We start from the raw sequence: 13,411 nt of genomic DNA on the forward strand, positions 1-13,411 counted from the left end.
TAGCATCATGTAAATTACATCTGACACACTTTCCAGGACTGACAGAGTCTGGGTGTGATTATATCCTTGGGCACAGTCAAAAGCACGTGGTTTAAGTCAGGGAAAGGCAGCCATCTCTTCGCAGAGCTGATCTTACAGCCCTGTGTTTCTGGAGCCATTATGTTAGAATAAATTAGAATAAAATGGAAGACCCTCAAATAGTTTCAAGGGACTGAGCCAGAATACATCTAGGTAGTGATTTCTCAGACATGACTTCTGGCCTTATTGTCTATGTTGGCAGTAGAAACGAAAGTAATGTAGGAGTAGCTTCAACAGCTCTGTACCATCAGAGAACTGCTTTTTTGCCAGAGAAATCCTCAAGGGCCTCAGTAGTCAGAGTCCTCTAGCAGAACTAACTGCAAATAGCATGAGAAGGAAAGGGAGACAACTTCAAGGATATTATGGTCAATCTGACTATTTGTATAATACACTGCATTAAAAAAATATTGTATATTAAAGGTAGTTCATGAGTTCAGTAGAAGGCTTCTTCCTTCCAGGTTTGGATTAGCAGTAAATAGAGATAAAATGTTCTACAGGAGGAAAGTAAATCCTATTTTTGGCCCTATTTTGTTAAAATTCTGGAAAAGGGAGCAGTGGTAATCATGAAGGAGTTACAAGAAGAATGAAAAGTAGTCCTGACCCAGTGGGGTAGAAACAGACCACCAAAATTAGAGGAAGTTTTGATCTGACATACCCAGACCTCCACACTAAACGGTCAAGGTAACTTCAGATCTGGATCAACTCCCAGATCAGAGCTACAAAACTCTACACCTTACATTAATACCTTTTTTTTCTTTTCTTTTCTCTTTTCTTTTCTTTTTTTCTTTTTTTTTCTCTTTTCTTTTCTTTTCTTTTCTTTTCTTTTCTTTTCTTTTCTTTTCTTTTCTTTTCTTTTCTTTTCTTTTCTTTTCTTTTCTTTTCTTTTCTTTTCTTTTCTTTTTTGCTTGAATTGATACCAAGCTGCAGAGAAATTCTGAGGGAAACACCAGCATGGTGGTCATGTGTCATCATCAGTGCAGACAGCCGTGGTTCTGGAACAGTGAGATGAGTACATAATTTACAAATGACCAATTTCAGGTGGTGTGACAGGTACGCTCACAAAGTTTGTTCTGCTTCTCAACTGTTACTGTAGTTTCCACTTTAAATATGGAAATTTCTAAATTAGGAAATAACCTCCAGTATGTGCTTACTGTATTTAAAACATCTGGAAATTACATGACCTGCATATAGATTTTAGGCTGTCTGTAGCTTGTCCTTCTAACTTTACTCTTTACAAACATTTCAGATTATTGGGCAGGGCGGGATCCTTAGGATGTATTTGTCTTTTTCCAAAATACTTCTACACAAAACATTAAGGCAAATTTGAAATACTTAACAGGTTTTGAATTTGGGGGTTCTTGCTGTTTTGTTTGTAACCCAGCTTTTGTTCTAATTACCTTCAGGGATGTATTTTCACATCTTTTCCAATTTGAATTCAATATCTAACATATCCTTCTACAGAGGTTAAGTATGTACTAGCATTGTATCACACATTAATTTTTTGCCAGCTGCAGACAATGCAACTGCTGCTGCAGAGATGCACTGGGATAAAGCATACAAAGAATGAGATGAATGGCACACAAAATTATGTCACTGTGATGGCTTTGAAGTGTACAATAAAAATACACTCCACAGAAATAAATCTAGGCTGGAGAAATGGTCCATGGGACGTCTTTACCTTACACACACACACACACACACACACACATGCATTTCCACCAAAAAAATCACTCTGATAACCTTGGCACTGGAGTGCCAATCTCTTATCAGTTGTCCAAGATGCCCCAAGGAATTGAGTACTTGATTTGGGATGTACCTGACAATCAGCCTATCTAGGAGATACTAGATTTTGTCTCAGGGTAAGCCCTCCTCTGCATGTTTCTATATCCACCTTTCCAAGGGCATGATTTTCACAAAATGCTTGGAATGCCCTTCCTGTGTACAGATGACCTAGGACAAGCCAGCTTAAGTATGACTCATTGTTATTATTTCAGGAATACTTCAAGGAGTCTTTCCTTGTGCTGGTGTTTGTGTAGTATCTCTCAAAGCTGTAAATCTACTATCACAGTCCTGCTTATTTTTCCCCTTCTTTACTAATAGCAGTGGAAACAATTTGGACAAATTGGCAAGCAAATTTGAAAACAGAAAGCTATATCATAACTGCATGACCATTGTATTTTGATCTTTCAGGTAAAAAAAAAGGAGTTGAACCATCCTTCCTTTAGAGTCCAATGATGGAAAGCCAAGCACTACGTGCCTTCATCAGTGACAGGGACCTAAATGGTGAAGCAGTAGACAGTACATTAAATCCCAGCCTTATCAAAGTCAGTACCTTTCTCCCATTGACTTTGAAAGAATGAGATTTAATTCCAGAAATTGAAATGTCAATCAAGCAATTTGATGACATGGAGAAATGTAAACTAGAGGCAACAATTTCAAAATGTTGAATCTAGGCCATATACAAAAATTGCTTGAAATAGTAGGTGATAGTATCTTACTACTACCTTTTTAATAATAGTTTGGAAATAAATATGTATATTCTGAGGCTCATGGGAAAATTTTAATTACAGTAGTTCATGCTGGGTATGACTTCGTTCCAGGAGTGGCACAAACGATGCTTGTTTTTTCCAGTGTTGTGAGAGTATCTCAATCTGGTCCCGCAAATTTCAGTTCAAAGTAAACCCAGATGGATTAAATCAAGAATACTGCTGAAATGCAGTGACTGGGAAAAAAAAAATGAGAGGGAAGGAATGAGTTTGTATTATAACAATAAGACTGAGACAAAAGGTATATGGACATATAAAACAGTAAAAGACAATTAAAAAATATATTTATACTAAATTAAGACTTTATTGACTAACGTTCTCCAGACAACACGATCCAATGGACTATGGCTGCATACATGCAATGAAGTTGAACACAACAGCAGTTTAACATGGAATGTCAAACAAATTAATATAATGTATTAAATGAAACAATTTATCTGTGTTGCTGCAAAATGAAACCAAGCTATGCATTTCCTTGGTCAACCTGTGTTCAGCTAAAAGGCTATGCATTTGAAGAAACTGGTAGATTTCTTTAGCATATATTTCAAATAAATTAGCTAGAATTGTACTCTTTAAAAATCCTTTCAACTTCACTTGCATTTCAGACAAAACCTACGTGTAAACACTAAAGTTGCTAGAGTCATCTAGAAAGACCTAACTGTCAAACTCAGAGTGGACATTACAGTTCAGTAAATGTGAGTATTTAGAACAAGAAAAATACCAGTTACTGCAAAAGTCATGTAGGCATTTTTATTATTAATCCAGCACAAAGCATTTTTTCTAAGTTTCTCACATAAAAGACTAAAGCTTGCTTACAGTACTACATCTTCTATCATTCAAGCATCATTATTACCTATCAGGGAGATTGGCTAGATGACCTAATGGGTCTTTTCCACCCCTAACTTCTACAAAAAGAAAATCATTCATGCCAGCAAGAACATGGTTCGCTACATCTTGGGCTTGATCCTGTAGCCTTCGTTCAGGCAAAACTCCCACTGGCTTAAAAGAGAGGTTTTCCAGACCAAGACATCCAGGATTAGACCCTTTCAATTTTTTATTTTTAAAAAAAGCATCCATTTAGGATACATGGAAATTATTCTATAGAATTAAAAAAAAAATATGACATGTGCTTCACTTGCATTGAAGGATTCAGAGAATGTAAACACCATAGTGGCCCACACCTTCAAATATCCAAGAGAAAGTGTCAACTGCAAGTAATATGTGTGCGTTTATTTCTCAATGTATGCTTCTGAGGGTGTTCTGTGTATACTTTTACCTCCACGTCCACACACACGCACACCCTTAATATACACATAAAGGTGTGATGAAATTCACTAAAGGCAGTTGCTTGCCTGTCTCATGCTTAAATCTGCAAGTGACAGCAAACTGGGTTTTAGATGATGCTAATTAAGACTGTACGTGAGCAGCAGGACACAAATATCGCTGTGGGCAAGAGAGCGTGTTTGCCAGTTCTATGAGTGTGGACCCATCCCACTTACGCACATCACAAAATCTACCTGCGTGAAGGGCTGGAAAAGCAGGTGACCAAAGTATTTCTTGGTGGGCCATATCTGAAATTTGAGTCGAGTGATTCAGAGGCTGTAGATTGTCCTTACAGGAGCCTTTTGACAACCTGGAGGACCACGCATGAAAGTTTACCTTCAAAGTGCACTTTCTAAGAATGGAATGTTCTTGACAGGGAAATGATCAGAGGCAAGCCTGGATTTTTTTGCTTGTTGAATAGGAAAAATGTTTTCATCTTCAGGCAACACTTCACCCTGACAAATATGAGTTCAGTTGTTATTGGGTTTTAGTATTACAGAAGATTCTTTAGAAACAAACATGATAGTACACACATACACTCAGATATTTACAGCCTTTCTAGAAAAACAACCCCCTACCTTAGTACTGACTACCTATCTTTTTCCTTTTTTTTTTTTTAGTATTTAAATTCTTTAAACCAGCTACATTAAATACCAATGTGTACTGTACCACCCCACACCAACCCCACATCCCCCAAAAACCAGCAAATATTTTAAAAGTTTGTTTGCTTGTTTGTTTTTATGATTTTTAAAATCTCCTGCTTGAGACTGTTAAGTACCACCTCCACTGGAATAAGATCAGCACTGACTGCATCTTCCAATGCACGTCGTTTCATAGTTGAGCAAGTACTGCAGCTAGAAGCTTAGATCTCCAGGTCGTCGGGTCGAGGCCTGCTGCTGGCTCGGCTGCTGGCTCTGCTGGGAGGCCTCTGGTCCACAATGGTGAGGGGTTGCAGCTCGTGTCCCGATGCCAGTTTTTTAGTGTTCTGGTGCTCATCGGAGAAGTCGAAGGGCTGGGCGTGAGAGTTGGAGATGGTGCTGCCAGCCTGCCCCATTCTGTTTTGCTCTGCGCTGTAGTTGGCCCAGTTTTGCTCACTGGCTTGCTTATTGTAGTTACGACAGGAGGAATTGTTCCTGTCTCCAGTAACGAGCTTGTACCCTGGGGGAGACATGGGAGACAAGGGGGCGGTTGGTGAGGAGCAGCCATTGTAATAAGCATATTTGGGGGAGCCACAGTCCTTGGAAGGGCTCATGGCACCGCTGTGGGAGTAGGGGTCGGTTTTCCCTTTCACACGATCCTTGACACCCTTGAAGAACACGTAGAAAAGCTCGATGATATTCAAGGCAAGAGACACCAAGGACACAACCAGCATGAAGAGGATGAAGATGGTTTTCTCAGTTGGACGGGAGAGGAAACAGTCCACTCTGTGTGGGCATGGGTCTCGCTCACAGGTGTAGATGGCGTTCAGGCTAAACCCATAGATGTACCACTGTATCAGCAAGAAAGCCACCTCAAAGACAGATTTAAACAGGATGCTGATGATGTAAGTACGGAGCAGTCCCCCGCGCATCTTCACTTTGCCATGCTCTTCGATCCCATACTTGAATTTCTTAATTTCTATTTGCTTGAGGTGCATATCCACATTCACACCATCATTTTGGACCACCTTGAGTTCTTCTTCTCTTTTGTTCAGCTTCTCTTCCTTCCTCATTACGTAGAACACATGTGCCAGGTACAAAAGGGTAGGTACAGACACAAATATGATCTGCAGAACCCAGAAGCGTACATGGGAGATGGGGAAGGACTTGTCATAGCAGACATTCTCGCAACCAGGCTGTTGAGTGTTGCACCGGAAGGCAGACTGTTCATCTCCCCAAGCAGATTCAACTGCTGTCCCCAATAGCAAGATTCGGAAAATAAAGAGGACAGACAGCCACACTTTCCCTCCTGCAGTAGAATAGGCTTGGACCTTGTCAAGAAGTTTTCCCAAGGCGCTCCAATCACCCATCTTCACAGGATGCTGGCTAAAGAAGGACACAAAGGAAAAAAAAAAAAAAAAGAAAAAAAAGAAAAAAGCGATGATTAAGACAGAACTTCAATACCTTTGAAACACTGAATCACAGATCGATGCTAAAAGAGTAGCAATGTCAGCTTTGTTTTAATTCATGTGTTTTACATGTTCTGATGAGAAACCAGAGTTTTAGTTAGTCTGCAGGTGGGGTGGGAAATCAGGGAAACTGAAAAGAGAAAGTAACGCATAATGTCTCAGAGCACAATAAAGAAAGAGGTTTCTAATTTCACTCCAGTTTTCAAGAAGTCTATGACAACCCTTAGTTGCCATTGTGGTTGTCTGGGCTTCCTCGGTGGCAGCCTCAGTTCCAGGGATCTACACCTGCCTCAGGCAGAAGACAGCCATGACACACTGCTGGAGCAGGGCGTGGGAGCATGTAGTAGCGCTGCCTGCATGTGCCAGGAATACATGAAAGACTTCTCTCTTTCAGCATGGATCATTCACGGTAGCCTTTATGTTCAGTCTCTAGGACAGTAAGAAAGCAAACCACAGTATAACCCAAATACAAAAGATTATACTAAGTTATGTTAGGGTTGGACACCTAAAATTCTACCATTGCAAAATATGTGCTGTTTTTCCGACAGCAACATTAAACTGAGCTCTTGCACATGGCTACATTGTAATACATTTAAGAGTATAGTTCCTAATGCTGTCAAGTTTATACTACAATCACCTTCAGAAAAAACTTGCTATCTACATAAAGTTTATACATTAGTATTTGCCGCACAAAGATCAAATTTAGCATTCTTCGCCTATAGTTTTATGAAGGAATCAAAAATAGTAAATACACGAAGCACAGCTGAGCTCATGTTACCATATTGGTAACTGGTTTCCTGTTTATCTGTGGCTTGCTTAATTCACTGTAATTTCAGCTTTGTATTTGCATCTTTTTGTATTTAAATTCCTTCACTTAGTTCTGAAAGGGAAAAAGATTTAGCAAGAAAAAAAAAGGTAAATGAACTCTTTCTGTTTTTAAGGCAATTCCTGGCACGCAGTTTGCATTCCAAGTGTTGAACACTGCAAGTTTAAATTGTCTCTCTCCACTTGAGTTTTAAAGTGCGCATTTCTGGGACACAGGCGGCTTCTCGGGGATATCTGGAAATACACAGGATGACATAAAAGAAATGAAATTGTTTATTTGATGCTCTAGATTCCTAGGGAAAAAACAGAGTTTGTTATAGGGATTTTATCAACTGAGGAATGGTAATCTTCTCTGCATAAGAACTTAACATTTTTAACTTGACCCCCCATGAACAAGTATGTGAAATCAGGCACTTGAAAGAAAAATAATGACAAAGTTTCCCTTTTAAAGTAGATACTGCTGGGTATAGGTATTTGTTCCACGCATGCTGAGTAATCCCTTCCTGGTATTAATAGTTTTGATAATGCCCAAACGATTTCCTCCCCGTCACATCATGGATATATTCCCCAGTGAAGGTCATTTATAGGAAAAGCCCTTTTTGGATAATTCATTAAATTGGAAATTTTAGCACCAAGGAGATTTACTTTCAAGAAGCAGTGAGTCACTGGAAACACAAGATTATTATGTCTGGCAAAATCAGGCTTAACAATGGATGCCAAATGCAAACACACTGGTCCTGCCATCGGAAAGAGTCTGAGAGAGTAATGGCAGACAAGCATTTGAAGTACTCGCTCCGCTCCGATAGCTCCGCGATGCCAATTGTCTTTGAACCCCTGAAAAACATCCCAGGGCCATTTCCGCAGTCCACTTAGTCAACTTGCTCTGAAGTCTACCTACTGCCGCACAGACCCTTCCTCCTGTAATTAGTTCTTCACATGAATGAAGGGCCATCAAAGGGCCAGCCTGCTTCAGACTTAAACCTGGAAGCCTCCACTGGGAGGAGGCAAGTACACAGCGTGTTTCTCTCCGGCACATCCCTTCAGCTTTCCTCAGCTTTAGTCCTTCCCAGGAAAGGCTGGTTTGCCTTTCTGGGCTCGGAGTGGCAGAGAAGTCAGGCACACAAGCACAGAGGTCTGGAAAGGCTGAAATGAAATGTGACCATGTTTCTCCTTAGGCTGGGATTGTTAAAACAGAGAACAGCCTGTAACTATACAACACGTGAAGTTTGTTTTAAAGGCAAGCTATTTGCTCCATGTCCTGGAAGCGGCAGTGGACAGAAGGAGCCTTTTTCAAGTAACAGCTTCTTGATTTAATTAGTCAGCTTTCCGATGATTCGAAACTACTGCATTAACAGACTTTCCTCAGACTCAACATATTTTTTTACTGTCTAAATGTTATTTCAGATTGAGAGTTTGATTAAGAAAACAGAGGACGTGTTATTTCTAGGCAGTTATGTGTTGTTTGTTTTTTAATTACACTCCACTCTGGTCCATTAATGCAATGTGATTTACTTCAGGTTTGACCTACTTAATCCCACACCTGCAATATTTTGAGAATTTACTACCTATTTTTTGATTTGCTTCAGCATGCAAAATTGCTAAGTTTCATTTCTGTCCTCTGGCAATATAAACTCTAGGAGGAAACGTTCCATGCTTGAATTACTCATACATAGTTTTGAAAAGCAACTTTTTTTTAAAAGAGATCAGTTACACGCTAGCCTTTGCCAGTAATAAAAAAAAGCCCACATCAATTCAAAACATTGTACTGTTGATCAGATAACCTTGTGGTGGCACAAATATATTATTCCTTGCTTAAGTGGATTCTATTGCTTTATGAAACACAGTACTCTGTTTTGTTGAAAAGAAAATTCATTCATCGGATCTAACGTGTTTATTTTCAGGGCACTGAACAACCATTTTTATTAACTGATTACAGTATCTGTTTTACTAGGTATAAACCAAGGTTTTGTGTCAAACAGTCATTTAAGTAGTCTAGCTTTGTAAATAGTTTGAAATGGATGGCAGATAACCTTTAAAAATAGTTCTTCAGCATTCTGAACTTAAGCTTCTTTTAACACTCCCAAACACCTTAAGTGAGTCCACTGCACGGCACAGGTTGACCTGATCAATTGATACAATTTCGGTACTTCAGAAGCTTAGGGATATGTCTGATGATGAGTATGTGTTTCAGAAGTTCTTACTGATTATTGCTTTACAGGATTATAACCTTTATCTGAGACAGACTAATGCCGGCCTAGTAAACCCTTTAAAATACAGATTTCTTCCAGGTCCTACTGTGTGTGGATAAAGATAGGAAAAAACCCCACAGAGCAGCAGGAGATATGACAGTATTCATCTGCATGGATTTTGGATGACCACATACATAAGAAATTTGATTTGTAAGCCACAATTAAGAAATTCTAGAACTATTTTTTATGGACAGCATTCATCATGTCATCTGGTTCATATTTTCCATGAAGAATAATGCAAACTCAGTGCTGTGGTAACATGCCCAGGTCTGACTACAGTGTTAGGAGGTCACATGCTAGCGGATGGAAGAACAGTAAGGGTTAGAGTGGGATCTAAAATGGGATTGTGCAGCTGAAGCAGTTGGGAAACAGGCCAAAGTTTTGGTTTTCCAACCTTTCCTACCTTTTTATGTGTGCTCCCACACACATTAACAGCCAGCAAAAGAGAAGATTCTGGACCCTGAACACCAATCAGCTTGAGCATTTCCCCAAAGCAACCAGTACTGCAGAAAAAGCAGCTAAGATGTACAGCTGATGGGATTTGGATGAGTTGGAACAGGGAAGGCTAGTTTCCTGAAATGTTACAAAAAAATCAGCAAATGTCTTCCAGACATTCCCCTGGGAAGGTGTAGCTCGTTTGTCAGTCTGCAGATGAACTTCAGTTCATTTCATCCACCGGACAAAGATTACGCACTAAATGGTTGCATTAACAATTTAAAGTGTCACAACTGTGTGTTCTTTTTGTTATCTGCTAGTACTGCAGGCGGCCAGCCATCAGCGGACCTACCCCACAGCCCCTGCCTCTCCTGTGCTGTACCCTCTCCACCTAAATTAGTTGTAAAGCATAGTTACAAAAGCAACTGTAAACACTTTCTTGGACGTTCTCTAGCTGTACAAGTCAGGTCTACCCTCTGTATCACTGCCCAGATTCATCCCTTCTCTCCTGACTCACTTCGGAATTAAGAGAAGAAATGTTGAATTCCCTGAGGGGGCCCGGGCCCTCTGATGCTCCTGGTTGTGGATTTTGAAATCTGGATTTCTAAAACATACGTGTGGTATAAACAACAGCCTCCACATGAGATAAATTCAGTGGGTAGCATGGGGAGGGAATACCAGACACAAGGGGAAAAAAAAAAAAAAAAAAAAAAAAAAAAAAAAAAAAAAGAGCGCAACGTATCTGATGAAAGAGATACATTGCTCAATGTCATCTAACCTTCCTCGTGCCCACAGGAATCCTTGGCCTAAACCGATGTTCATTTCGGAGACAAATAAAACTAATCTTTCAGGCTTGCATAATATGAGAGCTTAGATAACTTTACAGCGTTGAATCTGTTTGCGCTCCCGAGTGTATAAGCATTCAGATTTATGTGGCGAGTCGAACTCCTTGTGTCCCTCTCTCCCCTTTCCTGAACTCAGCCTGCTGTTCACCCTTCTCCCATTTGTATGCTCCTTAGGTATCATGGGTCAGTGCCAGTGTTTGGCTTTGAAGTTTCTGAAGGAAACACTTCAGTAAACATCCCAAAGACTAGAGGCTTAAATTCTGTACTGTAGTGTGCTGTCCAGATGTTAAAAATGGCAGGATGAAAGCTTCACGCAAGTTCTCCAACTTGCTCCCTATGCACACACACGCACGCACACAGAAGTCAGGCACAAGGTGCCCGTAGCTCATTTTTGTCCCCATTACCAGGGGGTTTATCATAAATCTCACACACAACCACCACAAGGAACTCCTCAGACAAAATACGCTCGCTGGTTATCTCAAAGCAAAATGTGAGGACACGCATAAGCACACGATATTCTGATTTAAGAGGAGGAACGTGTTACTCAATAAGATGGACTGTGTTTTGTCTTTCAGCTGAAGGCTCTTTTTCCTGCCTTCCCCTGTTGCTCTTTAACTAATGGCAAGCAGCAGGCAACAACTGCTGTAAAGAACCACTCCAAGTCTTGCAATGTAAAAAGCTTTTTAGTTCTCCAAGAGATGCTGCTCAAGAAGCATTTTTTCTCTGCATTTAAGCATTTGAGCCTTCAAGGTAATATAAAGGGAATGCGTCACATTGGGATTATGACACATATTGTGGATATTCTTGCACGGTTCTTCCTAGACAACTTTCATTTATATCTACCCAAGACTTTCACAGACATTGCCAACGTGGTAAGGCATAGCGTGCTATCTCACATTCCTGCTCTAAAATCCCTCACCGAGGTTGCTAAAACAGAGTAACTATATACAAACCAGGTTAAAAATCCGTAACCCACGTCTGGGTTTTATCACATCTATTTTAAAAGAAAAGGGGAAAACTTATCTGGAAGACCACGTGAAAGTCACCACTTTAGTAGCTGCAGCATTTAACAAAGCACCTAATTAAGAACCTTGCTCTGCACAAACTATTAGGCATCAATGAGGATTTCCACATGAAAGCAAGATATGTGGGGCAAAAATGGGACGCACTGGGGACAAGGTCTCCCTGTTACTGACTTCTGATGCAATTTCTGTACAAGAGAGGAGGACCAAAGCACACCTCGAGTTTTTCTTTACAGGAGCTCATTTAGTCTGGGGCACAGAGGAGCGATTTCACCCAAACACCAGCAACAAGTCTGCAACTTAGCCCTGCAGTTACAACTCCACCGCAGCTTCTCCAATGGAACAAGGTTAAAAGTTATAAAAGTGTAATGTTGGAAGAAATGTAGAGAAACGGGACGAAAGAAAGCAAGGAATTCCTACAAGTTTGAAAGTAACACTTTAAGAGAACTTACACTTCTATAGATGTGTATTTTTAAACAAGTTCAACCATCAGCACAATAACACGGAATTCTTAGGGTGGAGGAAAAAAAAAAAGTGTGGCAAAAAAAGTGATACACTAAAAGATGAAAAAGGAAAACTTTCAACTTACCCTTGCTGATCAGCAGTGAAACTGGATCAGAACACTTCTTTGGAGGATTGAAGTAAAATGGAAGAGCACGTTCAGGCACTCAGACCTGCCTATTTAAAGTTTAAAAGTCTACTGCTGTTTTGTATTTTTCATCCTTCCTTCCCCACTAATGAAAGAAAAGTGCTGATACCTCGTAAAAGTTTTTTCTAACTTGGAACACTGGGAGAGCTTTTAACAAGTTTTCAAGCCTCTGACTGCGAGAGAGGAGGGGAGAGGGAGGGGTGGCAGCCAGGGGGAGGGGCGCGCTGCTAATGGAGAGGAGGAAGGTGGGGGAGGAGGGAAAGAACTGAAGGCGCAGCAAAAACCAGCCCGAGGAAAAGGAGCGAGCGAAGGCATGAAAGTCCACTCTTGCTGATGTAACAAAACAAATATAAGGGCAGTCAGCACCCCCCGCCCCCGCCCCGGTCACTGGCGGCACCTGGGTGGCACGGTATCCAGACCCGGGCTTGCCCGGGACAGATGAAACAACTTAGCGCTCTGCTGTGCACCGGGAGTTTCGCTACAGGGAAAGGGAAAAACGCGTGAAATGGGTAACCAGCATGAACCTCCCGGACGTAGGGGCTGTCTCCGTTCCCTCCTCGCCACCACGTAGGAGGGATGCCCTTTCAAGCCCTCTCTGCTTTTTGTTGTCAGCACAGCTTTGTTTACTTAGGTCAGCTTCCTTTACGTGCACACATGAAAGTACACACCAGAAGCAGCCTGTTTGTTTCTACAAGAGATACCCATCACTCTTTTTTTTTAATTATTATTTCTGTGTGTGTGTTTGCCCGTGTCCATCCTATGGGAGAAATGAAGAAATGATCTCACATTCCAGGAAACTCTTTCCAGGAAACTTCAGAAAATAAAGCATAGTACAGAGAATCAGTCTTCAATAGTAAGAAGCAATGCTCCCGATAATTTCTGAGCGCATTTTACAGACTAAAAGCATGTTCCAAAACTGATCTATTCAATTAGAAGAAAACTAATTTGGCTTAGCTCCTGACCAGTGCCTGGTTAAACGCCCCTTGAAAAATGCCTCCTCTGCAGAACACAGATTAATTTATTTCTCTGCCTATGTTAAGCTTCTCACACATGAAGTCCAAACTGCATTAGGAATTGTGTCATGGGGTATTAGCTCCTCTGTGGGACTGCTTAAGAGCTTCTCTAGAAGTGTTAGTGGTTAGATAGTTCTCAGTGAAGTTTGACATTTTGGGTTGTACCAGACTTTTGGGTTTCAATTCCTGTTATTCTCATGGGCTATTTCTGAGCTCAGTAGTGTGGATGAGCAGGTTTTGCTCTTTATAGGATGGGAGAGATTCAGTAATGGCCATTGAGAGGTTCCCAAATAAAGGTCCTCTCTGCAGTTTCTTCTTG

General features: G+C 40.7%; 1 protein-coding gene across 1 annotated transcript; it reads right to left on the reverse strand.

Annotated features, from left to right (window-relative positions):
• Window positions 1-2,904: 2,904 nt before the first annotated feature.
• On the reverse strand, window positions 2,905-12,399 carry GJA1 (gap junction protein alpha 1). The gene is made up of 2 exons (XM_005433915.3): window positions 12,020-12,399; window positions 2,905-5,971 (listed from the first exon to the last, which is right to left on the reverse strand). Exon 2 carries the CDS (start codon window positions 5,953-5,955, stop codon window positions 4,810-4,812), a length of 1,146 nt encoding a protein of 381 aa, XP_005433972.1. The 5' UTR covers window positions 5,956-5,971; window positions 12,020-12,399; the 3' UTR covers window positions 2,905-4,809.
• Between the last annotated feature and the right edge of the window lie 1,012 nt (window positions 12,400-13,411).

The sequence above is a fragment of the Falco cherrug genome, chromosome 6 (genome assembly GCF_023634085.1).
Source record: "Falco cherrug isolate bFalChe1 chromosome 6, bFalChe1.pri, whole genome shotgun sequence".
NCBI lineage: Eukaryota > Metazoa > Chordata > Aves > Falconiformes > Falconidae > Falco > Falco cherrug.